This window comes from Ovis aries, chromosome 2 (genome assembly GCF_016772045.2).
Source record: "Ovis aries strain OAR_USU_Benz2616 breed Rambouillet chromosome 2, ARS-UI_Ramb_v3.0, whole genome shotgun sequence".
Classification (NCBI taxonomy): Eukaryota; Metazoa; Chordata; class Mammalia; order Artiodactyla; family Bovidae; genus Ovis; species Ovis aries.
Genome location: NC_056055.1, coordinates 28,269,938 through 28,292,982, shown reverse-complemented (window position 1 = coordinate 28,292,982; position 23,045 = coordinate 28,269,938). Strand labels below are relative to the sequence as shown.

The 23,045-nt window shown below is 46.2% G+C and overlaps 1 protein-coding gene across 14 annotated transcripts in view; it reads left to right on the top strand.

The window, feature by feature from the left end:
- The window catches only part of WNK2 (WNK lysine deficient protein kinase 2), a 162,448-nt gene that overhangs the window by 65,252 nt on the left and 74,151 nt on the right, over positions 1-23,045 (top strand). For 11 of the 14 annotated variants that reach the window (XR_009599523.1, XM_060410836.1, XM_027964196.3 and 8 more), the window contains exons 10-19: positions 2,080-2,235; positions 2,615-2,806; positions 4,305-4,859; positions 6,978-7,271; positions 7,842-7,891; positions 8,668-8,836; positions 8,923-9,039; positions 9,397-9,567; positions 9,838-9,883; positions 10,369-10,488. Coding sequence is in view for 13 of the 14 variants with exons in the window: in XM_060410836.1 (XP_060266819.1) it covers positions 2,080-2,235; positions 2,615-2,806; positions 4,305-4,859; positions 6,978-7,271; positions 7,842-7,891; positions 8,668-8,836; positions 8,923-9,039; positions 9,397-9,567; positions 9,838-9,883; positions 10,369-10,488 (1,870 nt within the window). In the remaining variant the exon portion in view is untranslated. The remainder of the gene's footprint in view (positions 1-2,079; positions 2,236-2,614; positions 2,807-4,304; positions 4,860-6,977; positions 7,272-7,841; positions 7,892-8,667; positions 8,837-8,922; positions 9,040-9,396; positions 9,568-9,837; positions 9,884-10,368; positions 10,489-23,045) is intronic. The other 3 variants (XM_060410837.1, XM_042242989.2, XM_060410835.1) reach the window with 1 other exon arrangement.

Genomic DNA, 23,045 nt, shown 5'->3' with positions numbered 1-23,045 from the left:
AACCTAAGGCTGTTAGATGAGATGGAAATTGCTAGATGAGGGAGTCACATTTCATTTATTGTTTTGATTTTTTTCTAATGCCAAAGAAAGCAGAACAATTGCTTATCTCCCAGGCCCCAATCAGTCAGTCCCAGATTCTGTTGCCCTTGAGCTGGGCTGCAGAGAGGGGTCCACAGGGAGATTTAGATGCTCCTCAGACATGACTGAGCAACTTCACTTTCACTTTTCACTTTATGCATTGGAGAAGGAAATGGCAACCCACTCCAGTATTCTTGCCTGGAGAATCCCAGGCACGGGGGACCCTGGTGGGCTGCCTTCTATGGGGTCGCACAGAGTTGGACACGACTGAAGTGACTTAGCAGCAGCAGCAGCAGCAGGCCCAGGAACCTCTGTCCGAGGAGCCTCTCCTGCCTGGTCCTCGGTTACCGCGGCGCCCAGACGTGCTCTCACTTCCTCGCTTTCGCATGTCCTTTCGATCATGTGCTCTCACACTGTGGCTGCCTTTTGGGGCTCCCTGAGTGCCAGGTGCCAGCCTTTCCAGCCACCTCTGTCTCTTTTCCCTCCCCTTCTGTCTGCTCAGGCTCAGAAAAGTCCCCTTGGAAAAACAGCTGAAGCGTTTGCCTCTGCTAACCGGAGCCCAGGATTCATTTTCAATTTGCATTTTGCAGTTTGACTCGTTTTACAAAATTAAGTAAAATATGATTTTACAGCAAGAAGAGTTCACTGCTCAGAGCAGTGGTTCTTGGCTTTAGGTTACCCGTGCCGGGGCTGAGCCAGACCCGTCCACAGGCCCTCATCCCCTCTAGGGCAGGTCACACAGTGTGTTCTCTACCCAGGTCTCTGCAGTGCTGTGCGTTTCCTAGGTTTGGCTCACAGGCCAGGATGCCTGAGCATAGGGAAGTCAGGGGCCAGGCCAGGAAGCACCTGACATTGTCTGGGGTGCTTTCTCCCATCTCTTGACGATTTATGCAGAAACACCTTGGAGAGAAGGGGTCCCCAGGGTGCACCGAGGGTTCCTGGGGAGTGTTGCCATGGTAATGTGCCCCTAGGACTCAGGGAAGGAAGGGCATAGCCGGTGGAGTCAGGAATACAAGCTGCTTCTCTGAGGCTTCCGGGCTGCCTGAGCGCCTGACTCCCACTGGGCCGGGGACTGCGGCTTTGGGAACATGTGCGCAGGTGACTCATTCTGCCCTGTGGCTTCAAGTTAATGCAAAGGAGAGATTCCATCCTACCCCACGCTGCTTTTCATACAGCATTTACTGTGAAAGATGAAGTGAGTGATAATGGTTTTGGAAATGATGGTCACCTGTTTCATCTAGAAAACCTCAAGTGAGAGAAGCTTCTGATGTCAGTGTGTTCTCAGCTTCAGAAGTCATCTCGGTGTTTTTTTCCATAGCTCTCACCTGCTCGCACCCCCAGTATTTTGAAGTAAATCCTAGACAGAAAGATATTTTGCCCCCAAGATATTTCCATCTATACCTCTGCAGGATCAAGACTCTGCAAACAAAACCCAGTACCATTATTGTACCTAAAAAGGAACAAGTTAGCTGCATCAAGCATCCAGTGATCACATTTCTGACTCTTTCCCATTCCGTGTCTATGCTTTGCCTGGTGCTGAAGGCTCACGTCTGTGGCCTCGTTTCTCTCCTGATGGCGAGTCATAGGAGACTCAGCTCTGCAGAGCACCCTTCTCTCAGGCTCTGTCCCGCTTTTTATCCTCACGTTTCCATATTCTGTTTGTGAATATGTCTGCATGTACACCTTTTATTCAGCTCTATAAATGAGAGATGTGTGCATTTTTATCTTTCCCTCAATTAATGCCATCACAAGCATTTCCCAAGGTTCCACAAATCTCTTGGTTGCATGATACTCTGTGGAATTGAAATTCTAGCACATTCCCTGATTGGGAGGTTTGGGGGCCGTCACATCTTGCTTCTGATGAATCCTGTTCCTAGGAAAGTGTCCTTGGCAGGATGGCAGACGTAGGGAATGAGAGGTGGGTCCCTGAAGATGGTGAGTGTGTTCTTGGTGGTGGGTCTTATGGTAGTTGCTAAGCGTGGCTCTGTGTGCTCTCTGCAGCCTGGCCTGTCGGTGGGCTCTGTCCCACCCACCGCCCGCCCTCCGCTCCCACAGCAGCCTTTCCCAGAGCCAGCCATGAGCTTCGCCCCTGTACTACCACCGCCCAGTGCCCCTGTGCCAACAGGCCCAGGCCAGCCCACAGCCCCTGCCCACCAGGTGAGTGCTGGCTGCCCTCCTTATGGGTGCCATGGGTATCTTGGTCTCCCCAGGCCCTGCCTGTCCATCTTGGCTGGCCTGAGCCCAGGGCCTGTGAACCTCCTGGCAGGTCCAGGCCCCCTGTGCTCCTTCTCTGCAGTTCCCCAGGGTCTGGGGTATAGACAGAAGTGGGGATGGGTCTCTTGTGTCTGTGGAGCTCAGGGTTACACAGCATTTGGAAGGGCCCCCATTGCACAGAGTGGTCCTCTCAGATCTGTGTGTCCTGGGCCCCAGGCTGGATGCTTGACTGTGTGTCACTGGGTATGTGTGCATGTGTGTTATGTCTAAGTATATATCTCAGGAGGACATTAATCTAAGAGGAGCCCCTCTCTCTTTCTAGCCTTCTCTCCTGACCCAGCCGGTACCCTTGCCGCAGGTCCTGGCCCCACAACCCGTGGGCCCTCTGCAGCCAGCGCCCTCCCACCTGCCTCCGTACCTGGCTCCAACCTCTCAGGTGGTGGCCCCTGCTCAGCTGAAGCCCCTCCAGATGCCTCCGGCGCCCCTGCAGCCACTTGCTCAAATCCCCCCGCAGGTACCTCTCTGTCCCCTGCTCTCCAGCCTGGCCTGCTCCCCCAGCCTGGTTGGCCAGTCCTTGTCCTCAGGGCACGTGGGTGCCTCAAGAAACACTCCCTGGTGACAAGACAGCTGGGCTGGTGTGTTCTGCCTTTGACTTCTGCCCCAGATGCATCCAAGATTGGGAAAGGTTTAGTCCAGAGTTAGGCCAGAAGAGCCAGGATGGAGCTGTAAGCACAAAGCTTTGGTCACTGTTTTCTATGGAGCTACCTGAGGCTCTGTGGACAGTGGATTCTTAGGGGTCCAGTAGACAGCTGAGCAGCTTGCCAGCCGCAGAGATTGGACTGTCTTTGGGGGAGCATCATGTGACCAGTATCATGTGATAGCTTGTGGTTGATACTTGGGTGCTCTTGCTCAGGCTAATGCTTTTGGTGCTCATGCATGTTTCTAGTGAATCTTGACCACAGGACGGCTTTCATTTCATGGGTCCCATTGTTGCTTGTTGGTGGGGCTAGGACGGGAAGTGCTTCTTTGTAGGGAGGATGTGAGTGTTCCTACGGTTTGCAGGCACCCCTCAGAAGGTTCTTTCATGTCAGCTGTTGCCTGTCACCTGCCTTGTCCTCATCACTCCTACACTGGAGTCACTTTCAGCATCTAGTTAATCCAACCCCTTGCTCCCAGTGGTCGTGGCATTTAGTAGCTTTTCAAATACACAGAGGTCAGTTTGCGTATCTTCTGTCTTATAAGTGCACAGAGGTACATGTCGTGTGATGCGCATGTGTCTATAACCAGAAAGGCTTTAGTTTAGGACTGTCAGAGAATCTGCTGAAATGTTTCAAGTGCTAAATCCACGAGATGTCTCCAGGATAGAAGACCAGACACAGAAGGTTCTGGAGCTTTGCTGTTGCGTTATGCCGCTCTCTCCCAGGCCGCATGGTGCAGGGGCATTCAGCCAGCGAGGAGAGGCTGGAAGATTTGCCTGTTTTGAGAAAACTTGTTGAAGAATTTGGTCTCATTCTGAATTTACACAGATTGGAGGGAATCAACCAAAGTAATTTCAGATATTTGGAGCCAGCCTGGTAGCTCAGACAGTCCTGGTACTTCTGAATGAGAACATGCCAAAGCTGGGTATCTGATGGTCACTATTATGACCCCTAGTATCCTTGCAGTAACCAAGGAGAGTGGGCTAGCCTGAGACTCTCTGAGGTGGTGCTAAATGGGGGCTGTCTTGAAGGTTGTGTCTATATCCCACATCCTTCTAAGGCCTCCTGTCTTTCCTTCTGTTTGAGTGTCGTACATACTTGGTTTTGTTTAAATTGGGTTTATGTTTTGGTTCCCTTCCACAGCAGCTACATGAAAAGTGTCTTGGGGGCAGAAGCTGGGGGTGATGTGGACCCTCTCACCCAGTGCAGTGTGCTGCCGGCAGGGCCCAGTCCTGGTGGGGCGATGTGGACCCTCTCACCCCGTGCAGTGTGCCACCGGCAGGTCCCAGTCCTGATGAGCTTGTTCTCTTTCAGATGCCTCCACTTCCTGTTGTCCCCCCCATCGCTCCGCTGGCCACAGTTGACAGCCTCCCCACAGCCCTTCCTGACCTGCCAGCCACCAGTGGGCCCACCGTGCCTCCCCCCTCTCAGTATTTCTCTCCAGCTGTCATCTTGCCAAGCCTCCCACTCAGTGCCACCACTGCTCCCCTGCCTGCGTCGCCGGCTCTGCCTCTGCAGACAGTCAAGCTGCCTCACCCTGCTGGGGCACCGCTGGCTGTGCCATGCCGGACCATCGTGCCAAATGTGGCGGCGACTGCCACCGCCATCCCTCTGCTGGCTGTGGCCCCACAGGGTGTGGCCACCCTGTCCATTCACCCCACCGTGGCCCAGCTCCCGGCGCAGCCCGTGTACCCAGCGGCCTTTCCGCAGATGGTGCCCAGCGACGTCCCGCCTTCTCCCCTCCACGCAGCGCAGACTGTGCAGGCTGCCGCTCCCCAGCCGACACCGCCCGTGCTGCCGCAGCCCCACCAGCCGAGTGTTGCCCGCCTCCCGGAGCAGGCTGCTCCGGCTGCCAGCGCTGGAAGCCAGGTAACCCAGCCGCTGGCCAGGGCCCATCCTTCAGGCGCTGGGAGACCCCTTAGCACATAAGGGGCTCACAGATCTCTGCTCCTTCTCAGGATCTTCACCCGGGTAGCAGAGTGGGAATGGACAAGCAGGCAGCGCTGTCCCATGACTGCAGTGTCTCACCCAGTGTGGGGAATATCTAATGTTTCCTCTCACTTCCCAGCATGTGTTAGGAGCCTTGGGGACTGGGGTGACTAAAAGCTTCACTGTTGGTTCCTTCCCAGGTGTTGGAGGAGCTGTCTGTGGGGGCGGAGGGTCCCTGGCCATGCTGGGCATTGTGGCATCTGCCCTCACATGCTTAGAGTTGGCAGTCTTGGTACAGCCACATCAGCCCCTCCATGGGTGCTGGAGAGGCTACACTGCTTATCTTGTTACCTGCCAAAGGAAAGTAGGTGGACAGCCCCCATCTCTGCGTCAGCAAATGAGGAAACTGGGACTCTAATGGGGTCTGTTGGTGATGACCTGGGCCGTGTTGGGTGTACATGGGCCACTGGTCCCAAGGATGTCGTCTCAGAGTCAGGTGAGGGCCATGGGCAGCTTGTTGGGCTGCCAGTGAAGGGACACGCCCCTTGCTGGCTGGGAGGAGCTCCCTGTGGCTCCACACACCTGCACAGCCCATGCGCATTTTGTAACTCTAAGCCTGTTACCGAGCCTCCTGTGTGGAGAGGAGCTGGCCTAGGGCTCTCATCTTAGGGGCAGGGATCTCACCTGGGCATCCTCTTACCTAGGGAGCCTTTTACCTAGGGATCCTCCTTGGCTCTAAGCCTCAATGGCCATGTGCCAGTGGGCATGTCCTTTGCCTTTTAAGCTCAGGCTCCTCCCCTTTTGATTTTGTTGTGAGGAATCATACTGAAAGTGTGCTACGGGGCCAGGTGTCCCCCTAGCTCATTTTGCACTGAATCCATTCTAGAATGAGGCACTGTCATAAGTATGCATGGATTCTCCTGGATGTTTGTCCCTGATTTCGAGAAGGGGTTTGTATTTCAAGAAAGAAGGGGTGATTTTCCATTGCCCAGTAGGCTGGTGCTTGTTTCAAAACCAGCATGAGGAGGCCTGTCGTCAGTCCAGTGCCCTGACTGAGCGACCACCTCCCTGATCTCTTGGAGTAACACTGACTCAGGGCTCAGGGTCATTTGGGGAGAGCCTAGGGCTGAGTGGAGGCCTGGGGGTGTGTGGTATCATTGATGGGCCTGTGTCTTGTGCCCTGTGCTGGCCCAGCACACTGCTGACACTGGGTCATCTGCTTAGTTAGCGGCTGGAGAAGGTGTGGGTGCTTAGAGGTCACTGCCCAGGCCTGGTGGCCTCCCTGTGGTCTTGCCAACAGAGGGTCTGGAGTTTACCGATGAGCTAGGCTGGCTGCCCAGAGGCTTCCCTGTGCCAAGGGAAGAGACTCCCCTGGAGGCTGGGGCATCTGTCCAGGAGAGAAAGTTCCACAGCTAGCCTATGGCTTTCCCATCTCAGCCCGCATACCACGTGTCTGATCAGTCTCATACTTGTAGGCCCTGTAGCAGGTCATTCCCATTCCCAACCTCAACCCCAAACTGGGGCCCTTTCAGGCCGTGGCTCTCCTTCAGCCTGTTTTAGCCTCTCTCCTGAAAGCCTTTAAAGAGGGAACAGGAGGGAATCTGGCCCAGTTTCTAAGTCACCCCATGGAAGGCTGAGGTCCGCAGCCCCTCTTGCTCACGGCTGGGATTGGAACACAGGCTTTGACCTGACAGGAGGCTGGGGTGGCGTAGCATGGTGATCTGGCCCTGTAGGGTGGTGGCAGGGAGCCCAGAGAGGTGCTAAGTGTGTTCCGCGCTTCCAGCTTCTCAGCCTGACAACAGCTGGAGGTTCATGGATGAAGTGCGGTTTTAGGTTTGATTTTATACACATGGGGACATGAGAGTGTCTTGTCCTTGGTGTTGCTAAGTCTGCATACACGCATGCTGTGATTTGTCTGTGGGGTGTGGCTGGGTGGGGAGGTTCGTCCTCATCACCTGCTCACCCCCTTGGGTGATGGAAACGCCTGCTTTGATCCAGGACCCTCAGGGGAGGCGATGGCCCACACCCCAGTCGCATCCCTGTCGCCTGTGTCCTTAGATCCTGCTTGGCCACCCGCCTACATATGCTGTGGATGTCACCACCCAGGTCGCCACAGTGCCCGCGCCTGCCGCCGTTCTCTCCCCTCCTCTGCCAGAAGTGCTGTTGCCTCCTGCCCCCGAGCTCCTGCCTCAGCTCCCCGGCTCTCTGGCCCCCACAGTGATGGCGGCTCCTCAGAGCGTGCCTGTCCAGACCGCTGCTCTCCTGCCGCCTGCTAACTTGCCGCTGCCCAGTGGGCCTGGGATCCCTGGTCCCTGCCCGACCGTTCAGCTGACGGTGGAGCCAGCCCCCGAGGTGTGTGGCCCTCCCCTAGAGGCTCAGCCCCCAGTCCGTCACCCTGATTCCTGACCCCAGCATCACTGCAGCCCTCCTGTGCTGTGACCTTGCGGCTCAGCTCCAGAAGTCAGGAATACCCTCAGGAAGGTGGAAGTGTGTGTCCGGGGACAACCACAGGTGCTGTTCTTCTTCCTCTGCTGTCCCTGGATGGATTTTCCTTAATCACACATCCAGCTGGAGACCCTGATTTTTACACATGGATTCAGAGTGCTTTTCTTGGAGGCGATGGGAAGAACCTGTGATAATTCTTCCTGGGCCATGTGCTCCCTCGTAGGGATGATCAAAGTGGGTTAGCATGTTTGGAAAGGAGGTGGCCCCAGCTTATAGGAATCTGCTTGGCTCTAAGTGTTAAACATAAAATCCCTGCCATAAAATCACTCCTGCCAACCTGCACGTGATTTGCTCCCTGCAGTCAGAAGGGAGTGGGTGGCGGGCTGGGCGGTGATGGTGGGGAGATGGCAGACTGCACGTGGCTGTGTCGCAGGGGAATGAATGTGACCTGGCCTCCTTTCCATGGTTTTATTTCAGGAGCAGGCCTCGCAGGACAAGCAGCCCAGCCTCCCTCAGAGCTGTGAGAGGTAATGGCACACTTTGCCCTCGTATGTCAGAGCTTCTAACAACGTCGCCCATTTCCAAGCCTGACCTGGGGGAGCCTCAGGGAGCTCCTCTGGGGGGTTTGTCAGTGCTTGCTGTTGTTTGGTAGTCAGATACTCCCACTTATATTCCGGGTCCTGGTGCTGGTGTGCAATGCCGAGGGCAGGGAGAGGCTATGGATGGAGAGTCACCAGGTCCGGGGACAGTGGAAGGCTGGGAGAGCAGGGCAGAGTCCGGCCCACATCCCAGGTCTCCCAGCACCTCAGGCGTGGCCAGTGTTGCATTTAGGGAGGGAGCTGGTTACAGGAAGTGGCCTTGTGTGGTCATGCCAGCACCAAGCTCAGTGCTCTGCAAACTCTGCTCAAATGCCACAGTAGTTCCACCTTGTTGACATGTTCCCATTGCTGTTCAACAGATGGGGGAACCAAGGCATGGGGGTGGGTTGTGTCTTAATCCTGACATATACTGTGAGCCGATTAAGTGTGATTCACAGGTCAGGAGCTGAAAAGACTTAGGTCCTGGGTCAGAAAGGTCATATGCTCCGTACAGCCCCATCACCATCCAGGACAGATACTACAGGATAAGGAGGGGCAGTGGGCTCAGGGTCCCTCTGTTGTGCATGGCCAGCTTTAGACCCTCTGGGTTTTCCACCTAGCACACCCCGACAGTAAAGCTTCTGTTGGTTTTCTGGGAAGCCAAGTTTCCCACGTGAGGCAGGCTGGGTTCCCTGGGTGCTGTAACATTCTTGGTTTTCATGTAGCTATGGAGGCTCTGACGTCCCTTCTGGAAGAGAGATGAGTGACAGCTGTGAAGGTGCATTTGGTGGGGGAAAGCTGGAAGGCAAGGCCGCCCGGAAACATCACCGCAGGTCCACGCGTGTGCGCTCCCGCCAGGAGAGGGCCAGTCGGCCCCGACTGACCATCCTGAATGTGAGTAGCCAGGCAGAGCAGGCTGGCAAGAGAGGGCAGGCTGGGCACGGTGTCCTCCCTGGTCTCACTGCCTGAGTATCCTTTAGGTGTGCAACACGGGTGACAAGATGGTGGAGTGCCAGTTGGAGACGCACAACCACAAGATGGTGACGTTCAAGTTTGACCTGGATGGGGACGCGCCTGACGAGATCGCTACCTACATGGTGAGGCTATTGTCTTGCCTGGTCAGATGAGCCCATAGCTCTTCCCCTGGGACTGTGAGGCTGTCTCCTTGTGTCCTTGGGCACATGCATGCCAGCCCCATCGAGGGGAGTACTGGTTGCCCACCTCTGCCAGTGGCTGCCTCTTGGAGATAGCACTGGCCCATCACCTGGAGGCCTGCTGTGGCTTCTTGCTGAACTGTGTAGCCCTGATATTGGTAACTGAGCTCAGTGGCCGTGTCTCCCCTCTTGACTTAGTCCAGAGTAGAAACCAAATGAATCCATCAGCGTCAAATGAAGACGCTGTGTGGCCGGTGGCCTGAGGCACAGCCCCACCAGCAGGGCTGATGTGTTTTGCAGGTAGAGCATGACTTCATCCTGCAGGCTGAGCGGGAGACATTCATTGAGCAGATGAAGGATGTCATGGACAAGGCAGAGGATATGCTCAGTGAGGACACGGATGTGGACCGTGCCTCCGACCCTGGGGTGAGCCCGCCACACCTCAGCACCTGTGGCCTGGGTGCTGGGGAGGTAAGTCCCCCTTATGAGGTCCTGGGAGGCTCTGGGCCTGCTTATACCCCAGCTCCAGGCTCTGCAAGTACAGCGCTGTGATGTGGCCTGTTAGAGGAACCTGTGTGCCGTGCAGTGTCGGGTGAGGTGGCCGGGAGGGTAGGCGCCTTCTGTCCAGTTAGAAATGTCCGAGCTCTTGAGGCCTCTCAGATGATTTGAGACAGTGTTGTGCTCTGAAGGAAGTTTTTGTTCCACGCAGTCGGCTGAGTTCTGATCCTTTACCTCTTTCAGGAGAATCGCCAATCCCAAGCAAACGCCCCAGTGTACCAGCAAAATGGTACGTCTCCCTTCATGGCTGTCCCTGCCAATCAGACATGCATTTGGAGGAGTCATGTCTGCCATTGTCCCTTCTCTGCTCCCAGTAGGCATTTGATAAGGCCCCCCCACTGAGCACATTGTAAGGGGTTTTGGCCATCACACTGGGGGGTTGTTGGAGTGTATGGTGAGCATGTCCCCATCTGAGGACAGCTCCCCTTTCTGAAGAGCCATGTCTGGTCTGGGTGGGGACTGAGCATAGTGTGGACTCACTGCTGGCCCCCTAGCCAGCATTACCACTTCACTAATGTACTTCAGGTGACCTTGGAAATAAGCCCTTGCTGGGGGAACTTGTGAGAGCCTCTAATGCCAGTGAGGAGCCCCCTCAGTGGGCTGTACATCCTCCCCACTGGTGTGAGATGAATTCCTCAAATCCCCATTTGACAGGTCTGGTATTGGCAGGGAGGGGTACTCACTCTCACCAGCTGTTTTTGTCCTGCCTCTTAGTCCTGCACACTGGGAAGAGGTGGTTTATCATCTGTCCGGTGGCCGAGCACCCAGCAGTAGAGGCCCCCGAATCTTCACCCCCACTTCCTCTGAGCTCCCTGCAGCCAGACACCAGCCAAGGTATGAGCAGCCAGAACTCCCAACCCTGCCTACTTGATAATTCTGTCTGTTTCCTGTGTATTGCTCCACATCGTCTCATGGTCCTCAGCCTGACTTTACTTGTGCTCATGTTTTGCCAGCATATGCTGTGTGCCAAACAAAGTGCAAAAGCCCCACCCTGCACTGTTACCCCAAAGCCCAGAGCAGTCTGTGGGGCTGTGTCCTTGTCTGTATCCCTGTCCCAGTTGTCCACCAAATAAGTGAAGTCGAGGTGGCACTCAGGCTTGGGCGTGTCAGTTACCTTCACAGTGCAGGTGAGGCCCTTGCCCTTTCCTACCAGTGTTTTTGCAGGAAAAATTCTCAAGGAAAATCAGAAAACATTTTGATATGAACAAGAATGAAAATATATTAAAATATGTGAGATGCAGCTGAAACAGTAATTAAAGGGAAATTTATAGCAGTAAATGTTTAGAGGAAGAAAGAGGTCTCAAATCAATAACCCAAGTTTTCACCTTGAGAAGTTAGGAAAAAGTAGAAAATCCAAAGCAAACAGAAGGAAAGAAATAAAGGTAAGAGCAGAAATCAATGACATTTGAGACAAAACAATAGAAAAAACAATGAAACCAAAAACGGATTCTTTGAAAAAAATAAAAATGTTTGGTCTCTTGTAAGACTGACAAAGAAAAAGACACAAAATACCATTATCAGGAAAAAAGGGAGACATCACTATAGACCCAGCATAAAGAGATGTTGATCATGTAATCATAGTCATGGACTACTTTGAACAAACCTACACGCATTTATTTGACGACTTAGTTGAAACAAACTAACTGTAAGAAAGCCACAAACTACTAAAATTCATCCAAGATGGAATAGATAACCTGAATACTCCTATACCTATTAACAAGATTGAATTAGCGTCAAAAATATCTCCCAGATAGTTTCACTGTTGAATTCTATGAAACATTTTAAAAAGGAAATAACACCAATTCTATAGACTCATCCAGAAAATTGAAGAAAAAGGAACACTTTTCAAATCATTTTATGAAGCCAACATTGCCCTTATATCAAAACTATATAAAGGCAGTACCACAAAAACAAAAAAAAAGAGTGACAGACACTTTTATCTATTTTATCTGATATCCTAATCTTTCAAGTATATAGAAGGGGAAAAAAAAAAAAACTCAGTAAAATGTTAAAAAGTCAAATCTAGCAATATAAAAAGAATATGCCATAACAAAGCAGAGTATATCCTAGGAAGGCAATATTCAAGAATCAACTAATTCACCATATTGATGTCAAAGGGAATCTCATTTCCTTACAAAAGGAAAGGTACACAATCATATCAGTTGATACAGAAAAAGTATTTGACAAAATACAACACCCATTCATGATAAAAATGCTCAGCAAGCTAGGGATAAATGGAAAATCCTCAACTCGATAAAGGGCATCTACAGAAAACTAACAGCTAGCATCATGTTTAGTGATGAAAAGCGAAATGTGTTTTCCCTAAGATGGAGATCAAGGCATAGATGTTTAATCTCTCTATTTCTAGTCAATGTCACACTAGAAATATTAGATTCCAGATGAACAAGAAACAGAAATAAAAGCCATGTGGATTGAAGACTTCACTGGTAGTCCAGTGGGTGGAAATCCGTGTGCCAGGGCAGGGGACCCGGGTTCAGTCCCTGTTCTGGGAAGATTCCACTTGCCACTAGGCTACTAGGCCCATGAACCACAGCCACTGAAACCCAGGTGGCCTAGAGCCCATGCTCTGCAACAAGGGAAGCCACTGCAATGAGAAGCCCACGTCTGCAACTACAGGGCAGTCTCCACTCACGCAACTAAAGAAAACCCGTGTGCAGCTTAAGTCTGGCTATGCTGCCATAGCCAAAACAAATTTTTAAAGTCATGTGGAGTGAAAAGGAAGAAATGAAACCGTCTCTGCAGCTAGTATGATTTTATGTGGAAAAAATTCACAGGCATTGTAAACAGAAACGACTCTGAGAACCAATGAGAGAGTTTAGCAAGATCGTAGGATATGTAGTCAACAACAAAAATAACTATGTTTCTATATGCTGACAGTGAACAATTAAAAATAATATTTTGAAAGAATACTATTTACAGTAGCTAAAAAAAAGATACATAGCTTTAAATTTAACAAAACATACAGAATCTGTGTAGTGAAAACTATAAAGTAATGATGAAATGGATTAGAGATGAGCTAAATAAATGGAGAAGCATACTGTGTTTATGAATTAGAAGATTCAGCCTTAAAAATGTTGATTTTTAAAGATTTCAGCAGTTCTTCCCAAAATGTTATATAGATCTAATAGAATGTCAATAAAAATTCAAATGGTAATTTTTGCAGATACAGACAGGCTGACTCTAAAATTTATATGGAAATACAAAGGTATAGCTAAAGCAGTTTTGAAAAAGGCAGATGAAGTTGGAAGCATCATCAGTTCAGTTCAGTTCAGTTCAGTCGCTCAGTCGTGTCCGACTCTTTGCAACCCCATGAATCGCAGCACGCCAGGCTTCCCTGTCCGTCACCAACTCCCGGAGTTCACTCAGACTCACGTCCATCGAGTCCGTGATGCCATCCAGCCATCTCATCCTTGGTCGTCCCCTTCTCCTCCTGCCCCCAATCTCTCTCAGCATCAGAGTCTTTTCCAATGAGTCAACTCTTCGCATGAGGTGGCCAAAGTACTGGAGCTTCAGCTTTAGCATCATTCCTTCCAAAGAAATCCCAGGGTTGATCTCCTTCAGAATGGACTGGTTGGCTCTCCTTGCAGTCCAAGGGACTCTCAAGAGTCTTCTCCAACACCACAGTTCAAAAGCATCAATTCTTCGGTGCTCAGCCTTCTTCACAGTCCAACTCTCACATCCATACATGACCACTGGAAAAACCATAGCCTTGACTAGACGGACCTTAGTCGGCAAAGTAATGTCTCTGCTTTTGAATATACTATCTAGGTTGGTCATCACTTTTCTTCCAAGGAGTAAGCGTCTTTTAATTTCATGGCTGCAGTCACCATCTGCAGTGATTTGGGAGCCTAAAAAAATAATGTCTGACAGTGTTTCCACTGTTTCCCCATCTATTTCCCATGAAGTGATGGGACCAGATGCCATCATACTACTCAATATCAAGACATTATAATATTACAGTAACCTAGAAAGTATAGTATCGACAAAAGAATTGACGCCTAGATCAATTGACACACAGTGAAAAAGAATATAAAGCCCAGAAATATATCCATAGAAATATAGCCATTTGATTTTTTGACAAGGATGCAAAAGCAATTTTATGTAGAAAGGATAGTCTTTTCAACAAATGGTGTTGAACTAGTTGCTCATCTACCTGCAATAATTGAACTTTGACCTATGCCTGACATCTTTATACAAAAATTAACTAAAAAGTCATTGTATATCCAAACATAAAATATAAAGCTGTATTATAATTTTTGGAGAACTTTTGTGACCTGTGCCGAGGGAGTCTTTAGATATAACACCAAAAGCATAATGCATAAAAGAAGAATGGATAAATCAGACATCATCAAAGTCAATCCTTTTATGCTGTGAAAACCACTGTTAAGAGAATGAAAAGACGATCTACACACTAATAATTGCAAGTTACATATTCAGCTTAGTATTTGTTCACAAAATAAATAAAGTACTCTCAAAACTCCTAAGAAAACAGCTCAACTGAAAAATGGACAATGGACTGGAACAGACACTTCCTAAAGAGAATATAAGGATGGCAGTTAAGCACATTTAAAAAAATTAATGTCATTGACTACCAGGGAAATGCAAATAAAAGCCATAGTGAGGAATCATCACACACTTGTGAGATTGGCTAAGCTAACAATACTGAATTTTGTGTGGATATGGAGCAACTGGATCTCTCATGCTAGCGGGATTGCAAAATGGTACAGATATTCTGGAAAATATTTAGTTGGATATTTTAAAACTCAAAGATATACTCAGTATATGACACAACGATTTCACTAGTCAATCTTTATCAAGGAGAAATAAAAACTCATGTTTACTAAACACTTATATGTAAATAGTTATAGCAGTTAATTTGCATAATTGCCCAAACTGGAAACAACCCAAATATCCCGCAGTGGGTGATTGGAAAAACAGACTATGGTGCTTTGAGAAATAAACAAACAGTTGGCACATGCAACAGCATGGGTGAACCCCAAAGGCATACTGAGTGAAGGAAATCTGTCTCCAAAAGCTGCATACTGGATAATCCTATTTTTAATGACATCCTCAAAAAAACTGTAGATATCAGATCAGTGTTTCCAAGGAGTTAGAGATAGAGGGGAGAATGTGATTATAAAGGGATAATAACACAAGGAAGTTTTTTAGGGATGATTGAATTGCTATGCATTATGCTAGTAATTATATGGATATATGTATGCTAAAGTTCTCAGAATTCTGCAGCTAAAGAAGTCCATTTTACTGTATGATAATTTAAAAAGTGAAAAAAAATTAACATATATTGAAAGAAAGTGAAAAGGCAGAAGAACCAGAGATCAAATTGCCAACATCCGCTGGATCACTGAAAAAGCAAGAGAGTTCCAGAAAAACATCTATTTCTGCTTTATTAACTATGCCAAAGCCTTTGACGGTGTGGATCACAATAAACTGTGGAAAGTTCTGAAAGAGATGGGAATACCAGACCACCTGACCTGCCTCTTGAGAAACCTGTATGCAGGTGAGGAAGCAACAGTTAGAACTGGACATGGAACAACAGACTGGCTCCAAATAGGAAAAGGAGTACGTCAAGGCTGTATATTGTCACCCTGCTTATTTAACTTCTATGCAGGGTACATCATGAGAAACTCGGCTGGAAGAAGCACAAGCTGGAATCAAGGTTGCCGGGAGAAATATCAATAACCTCAGATATGCAGATGACACCACCCTTATGGCAGAAAGTGAAGAGGAACTAAAAAGCCTCTTGATAAAAGTGAAAGTGGAGAGTGAAAAAGTTGGCTTAAAGCTCAACATTCAGAAAATGAAGATCATGGCATCCGGTCCCATCACTTCATGGGAAGTAGATGGGAAACAGTGGAAATAGTGTCAGACTATTTTTTTGGGCTCCAAAATCACTGTAGATGGTGACTGCAGCCATGAAATTAAAAGACGCTTACTCCTTGGAAGAAAAGTTATGACCAGCCTAGATAGCATATTGAAAAGCAGAGACATTGCTTTGCCAAGAAAGGTCCGTCTAGTCAAGGCTATGGTTTTCCTGTGGTCATGTATGGATGTGAGAGTTGGACTGTGAAGAAGGCTGAGCACCGAAGAATTGATGCTTTTGAACTGTGGTGTTGGAGAAGACTCTTGAGAGTCCCTTGGACTGCAAGGAGATCTAACCAGTCCATTCCGAAGGAGATCAACCCTGGAATTTCTTTGGAAGAAATGATGCTGAAGCTGAAACTCCAGTACTTTGGCCACTTCATGCGAAGAGTTGACTCATTGGAAAAGACTCTGATGCTGGGAGGGATTGGGGGCAGGAGGAGAAGGGGACGACCGAGGATGAGATGGCTGGATGGCATCACTGACTCGATGGACATGAGTCTGAGTGAACTCCGGGAGTTGGTGACGGACAGGGAGGCCTGGCGTGCTGCGATTCATGGGGTCAAAAAGAGTCGGACACGACTGAGCGACTGAACTGAATTGAACTGACGTAACCTGGCAGATAATGAGGGAATATAGCATGAAAGAGAAGCAGCAACAAGAACAGACAACAAAAGAGATCCTCAGACTTTTACTTTAGGTCACATTGGATAATAGGCACTGGATTTATTTTCCCTTAAAACAACTGAAAAAGCACGCAAATATACGAAAGTATGTTTTTTAAAGACTTTGAACATAAAGGAGTGACTGACATTGATCCCTGCAAGACTGAAAAAACTCGATGATCATTTCAGCTGACTGCACTAAGAAAGTTTTCACAATCCCAGAGCAGGGAGGGAGGGAACCAGGTAGAGCTCAGCAGATTTCCCGTAATGAGGAGACTGACCTGAGAGCCTTGGGAAGCCCTGGGGCAAGAGTTTGTGGGTAGAGTTTTGGAGAGGAGAGAGCACAAAGAGGAAAGTCTCTGGATTGACAGAGGATTCTTTTTGATTATTTTGCAGCATACAGTGTGTGAGGAAACTAGCTAATGCCAGGAAATGAACCACTCCAAAGGATTAGAGGGAATACTACTAAAACTCATAGTATGGGAATGTCTGTTCCTACCAGTTAGCTGGAAGGACTTATAATTCAAGGGCCATTGGGTAGAGGACTGACAAGGGCCTTGCCTCTGTCATGGAGAATAATTAGCCCTAAATTAAAATTTGTTCTTGTCCTGCTGAACAAATCTTAAGAGCAAGATATCAAAAGATCAAGCCAGAGTAGCTTAACTGCATCCCATAGCAAAGAATGTTACTAGGAATACAAACTCATACAGCACCCAAGAAGGCAAGTTTTACATTGTCTGATATCCAACTGAAATTATCAAGCAGGACAATAGGAGAAAAATCCCTTATTCCCCATAGCTGACAAAGCTATTAGAGTTAGCAGACATTAATACAATTAATTACAGCTCTATTCCATATGTCCAAAAAACTATAGGAAAGAGATGTAATTTATCATATTGATGAAGTAGTAAAGAAGCAGTCCATAAGATTATCTAAATAAATGCAGAAAAGGAATTTCACAAAATTCAACAACTGCAAGTATCCTCTGCAAATTCTCCATGAACAATGTAGAGTTAAATCTGATAAGATATCTGTAAGACTGTTCAGTAAGAACTACAAAACAATGTGGATGGAAGCTTAAGACCTAAAGAAGTACCCTATTCTCAGGTCAGAAGACACAGTATTATTACAGTTTTAATTCTCTCTCACTGATCAACAGATTTTATGCAGATCCCACTAGAATCCCAAAAGTTTTTTTCTAGCAGTTGAAAAGCTGTGAAAATGTAAAAGCCATTGGAATTTGGAAGTAAAAGAAACAGATTGCAATGCTAATACTAGCTGATTTCAAGAATTATTATAAAATCATAGTGATCAAGACAGTGCGGTGTTGTTGGTAGTGTTATTTGGTCACTTGAGGCATGTCCAGTTCTTTGCAACCACATGGACTGTAGCACATCAGGCTTCTCTGTCCTCTACTGTCTCTCAGAGTTTGCTCAAATTCATGCCCATCGAGTCAGTGACAGCTGTTTCACCATCTTATCCTCTCCCACCCCCTCCTCCTTTTTCCTTAAATCTTTCCTAGCATCAAGGTCTTTTCTATTGAGTCAAATCTTTGCATCAGGTGGCCAAAGTATTGGAGCTTCAGCATAGTCCTTCCAGTGAATATTCAGGTTGATTTCCTTTAGGATTGATTGGTTTGATCTCCTTGCTGTCCAAGGGATTTTCAAGAGTCTTCTCCATCACCACAATTCAAAAGCATCTGTTCTTTGGTGCTCAGCCTTCTTTATCATCCAACTCTCACATCCATCCATGACGACTAGAAAAAAACCATAGCTTGGACTTACATGGACCTTTGTCAGCAAAATGATATCTCTGCTATTTAATATGCTGTCTAGGTTTTTCATAGCTTTCCTTCTAAGGGGAAAGCATCTTTTAATTTTATGGCTGCAGTCACTGTTGGCAGTGATTTTGGACCCCAAGAAAATAAAGTTGCCATGAAGTGATGGGACCAGATGCCATGATGTTAGTTTTTTGAATGTTAAGTTTCAAGCCAGTTTTTTTGCTCTCCTCTTTCACCCTCATCAAGAGGCTCTTTAGCTCCTCTTTGCCTTCTTCCATTAGAGTGGTATCATCTGCTTATCTGAGATTGTTGGTATTTCTCCTGGCAGTGTTGATTCCAGCTTGTGATTCATCCAGCCAGGCATTTCGCATGATGTACATGTGAAATGATGTACTCTGCATATAAGTTAAATAAGCAGGGTGACAATATGCAGCCTGACATACTCCTTTCCTAATTTTGAACCAGTCATGTTAGTTCTATGTTCGATTCTAACTGTTGCTTCTTGACCTGCATACAGGTTTCTCAGGAGACAGGTTAGGTTAGGTATTTCCATTTCTTTAAGAATTTTCCACAGTTTGTTCCAATCCACACAGTCAGAGGCTTTAACGTAGTTAGTGAAGCAGAGATAGATATTATTTTTCTGGAACTCCCTTGCTTTCTCTATGATCCAACGAATGTTGGCAATTTGATCTCTGGTTCCTCTGCCTTTTTTAAACCTACCTTGTACATCTGGAAGTTCTTGGTTTACATACTGCTAAAGCCTATCTTGAAGGATTTTGAACATAACCTTGCTATTATGTGAAATGAGTGCAATTGTACAGCAGTTTGAACATTCTTTGGTATTGCCCTTCTTAGGGATTGAGATGAAAACTGACCTTTTCCAGTCCTGTGGTCACTGCTGAGTTTTCCAAATTTGCTGACATACTGAGTGCAGCACTTTAACTGCATCATCTTTTAAGATTTTAAATATCTCCACTAGCTTTGTTTGTAGTGATGCTTCCTAAGGCCCACTTGACTTCACACTCCAGAATGTCAGCTCTAGGTGAGTGACATGATGTCATTGTGGTTATCTGGTTCTTTCAGAGCTTTTTCGTATAGTTCTTCTGTGTATTCTTGCCACCTCTTCTTAATCTGTTGTGCTTCTGTTAGGTCCTTAACTTTTCTGTCCTTTATTGTGCCCATCCTTACATGAAATACTCCCTTGATATCTCCAGTTTTCTTGAAGAGATCTCTGGTCTTTCCCATTCTGTTGTTTTCCTCTATTTCTTTGCATTGTTCATTTATGAACAGGAGAGTTCTTATATCTCCTTATTATTCTCTGAAACTCTGCATTCAGTTGGGTGTATCTTTCCCTTTCTCCTTTGCCTTTTGCTTCTCTTCTTTCTTCAGCTATTGTAAGCCTCCATAGACAACCACTTAACCTTTTTATTCTTTGGGATGGTTTGGGTCACTGCCTCATTCACAGTGTTACTAACTTCCATCCATCATTATTCAGGCACTCTGTCTACCAGATCTAATCCCTTGAATCTACTCATCACCTCCAGAGTATAATCATAAGGGATTTGATTTAGGTCATACCTGAATGGCCTAAATGGTTTTCCCTACTTTCTTCAATTTAAGCCTGAATTTTGCAATAAGGAGCTGATGATCTGAGCCATAGTCAGCTCCAGGTCTTGTTTTTGCTGATTGTATAGAGCTTGTCCATCTTTGACTGCAAATAATATAATCAGCCTGATTTCAGTATTGACCATCTGGTGATGTCTGTGTAAACAGTCTTGTGTTGTTGGAAGAGGGTGTTTGCTATGACCAATGCATTCTCTTGGCAAAACTCTATTAGCCTTTGCCCTGCTTTGTTTTGTACACCACCAAACTTGCCCGTTACTCTAGGTATCTCTTGACTTCCTACTTTTGCATTCCAGTCCTTTATGATGAAAAGGACATCTTTTTTTGGTGTTAGCTCTAAAAGGTCTTGTGGGTCTTCACAGAACTTTTCAACTTCAGCTTCTTCAATGTTAGTGGTTGGGACATAGACTTTGATTACCCTGGTGTTGAATGGTTTGCCTTGGAAAGGAACTGAGATCTTTCTGTCATTTTTGAGGTTTCACCCAAATACTGCAGTTTGGACTTCTGTTGGCTATGAGGGCTACTCCATTTCTTCTAAGGAATTCTTTCTCACAGTAGTAGATGTAATGGTCATCTAAATTAAATTCGCCTATTCTCATCCATTTTAGTTCACTGGTTCCTAAGATGTCAGTGTTCACTCTTGCCATCTCCTGCTTGACCACATCCAGTTTACTGTAATTCATGGACCTAACATTCCAGGTTCCTTTGCAATATTGTTCTCTGCAGCATCAGACTTTGCTTTCACTACCAGATGCATCCACAGCTGGGCATTGTTTCTGCTTTGGCCCATCCACTTCATTCTTTCTGGAGCTATTAATAATTGCCCTTCACTCTTCCCCAGTAGCATATTGGACACCTTCCAACCTAGGGGTTGCTCATCTTCTGGTGTCATATCTTTTTGCCTTTTCATACTGTCCGTGGGGTTTTCCATGCAAGAAACCACTCCAGAATATTGGAATGGGTTGCCATTTCCTTTTCCAGTGGACTGCATTTTGTCCAGAAGTCTTCACTATGACCCACCCATCTTGGATGGCCCTGTACAACATGGCTCATAGCTTCATTGAGTTACTCAAGTTACTCATGACAAGACTGTAATCCATGAAGGTGTGGTATTGGAGTAATTACAGGTAAATAGAATAAAGAGAAGACAGAGAGACACTTAGTTTTTTATAAACATATAAAGGACATTCAATGAAAAGAGAATAGGTTTTTCTAGTCTTGGAATAATTGATCATTCATATGTGAAAAATGAATATTAATCCATACTTAACACCATATAAAAAAACCAACTCAAAATGTAATGTAACCCTAAATGTAAAACTGAAAACTGTGAAACTTATGGTAGGAAACACAGGAGAATGTTTGTGTGACTTTGGGTTAGGAAATACTGGTATCCTCAAAGTGCTAAGGAAAGTAAACATAAACCTTGAATCTCTACCTGGTGGTTAGCATGCTACATAAATTAAGATGAGATAAAAATGAAAATGATTCAATACCTACATATTGCAAATGTAAGATGGGATATTTTTAGGCTAAACCACAATGATGCCAGATGGAAGGTCAGAAATACAGGAAGGAATAAAAATAATGGAATTATAAAACATAGACCAGTCAAAAGGAGTGTTAACTGTTTAAAAACATAGTGTCTTCAGAGATTTGAAATATATTTGTTTTGCTAAAATATGTGAAAGTAAGGGCGTGTTTACCAGGGGAAGGGCATTGTACTCAAAGGGCTCCTGCATTCTTGCATTGTTAGAGAAGAGAGCCACAATCAAGAATGTATATTGTAGTCTATAGAATACTCTTTTGAGAATTGTAAAGTAGTAGATAACTTTCACAGTCATGGGGGAGGGGTAGAGTAGGGAAGAATTTTTTGAAAACAAAAGGCAAGGAAGAAGAGAAAAAGCAACATTGAACATGATGAAAATATAGGAAATCATTTGTAAGGTGGTAGTCTTAACCCTAGTAGATGAGTAATTAAATGTAAATGAAATAAATATCAAACTTTGTCAAATGTGAAAAAAGAGAACAAACTAATAACAAACTAAGACGTAAGACTACAAATGGTGACGAGTAAAGAAATGAAAAAAAAAGCATGCTAATACCTAAAGAAGGCTAGAGTAGATTGTTTTTTTTTCTTTTGTGGAGCGGGCAGAGCCATGGGCCATGTAGGATCTTCCTTCCCTATGTGCTTGCATGCTAAGTTGCTTTACTCATGTCCTACTCTGTGATCCTGTGGGCTGCAGCCTGTCAGGCTCCTCTGTCCATGGAGATTCTCCAGGCAAGAATACTGGAGTTGGTTGCCATGCCCTACTGCAGGGGATTGTCTTGACCCAGGGATTGAAGCCATTGTCTCCTGCAGCTCCTGAACTGCTGGCAGATTCTTTACCCCTGAGCCACCAGGGAAGCCCCTTAGTTCCCTGACCAAGGATCGATCAAACCTGTGCCCCTTGCAGTGGAAGTGCAGTCTTAATCACTGGACTGTCAGGAAAGTCCCTTAGAATAGATCTTTTATATCAGACAAATAGACAAAAAAGTAATGATGAAAGATTCATTTCTCCTGGAAGATCAAATAACTCTATATTTGCATGTCTTCAATAACACAGCCTCAAAATATATAAAACAAAAATTAATAGAAATAAATGAAAAAATCATCATGAGAGTTTTAACTTTTCAAGTGGGAAGACAAAAATAAATTCAGAATATAAAGGATTTCAACAGTAGAATTAGCAGTTTTGTTTCATATGTAGGACACCCAATAGCTGAAGAATGCCAATATTTTCAAGTACACAAAGGATATTTTAAAATTAGCCATATACAGGAGACAAAGCTAATTTCAAATTTAAAAGGATTGAAATCATTCAATGCATGTTCTTTAACTACAATTGGCAGTAAGCTAGAACTGAAAAACAAGAAGATACCTGAAGTCTCCACAATTTGACAGTTAGGAAATGGGTTTATCTCATGAAGCAACAAAAAAATTATAATGTAAGTTGTGAAACTATTCTAAATAATAATGATATGAAAATCATGCAAATGAAACATTAATTATCAAAATGTGTGGAATGCAGCTAAATCTATATTTTACAGAAATTTTACAGTGTCAAATGCACATTTTAGAAAGGAGAACAGATTAGAAACAATCAAAATATATCCACTGTAAAAAGTTAGAGAAGAGAAAATTGAATGCAGTTAAAAGGAAGAAATAAAACAAAAACATGAATTAATGAAATACAAAATAAATATACAATAGAGTATCAGTTCAGTTCAGTTGCTTAGTTGTGTCCAACTCTGCAATCCCATGAACTGCAGTATTCCAGGCCTTCCTGTCCATTACCAGCTCCCGGAGTCCACCCAAACCCATGTCCATTGAGTCAGTGATGCCATCTAACCATCTCATCCTCTGTCGTCCCCTTCTCTTC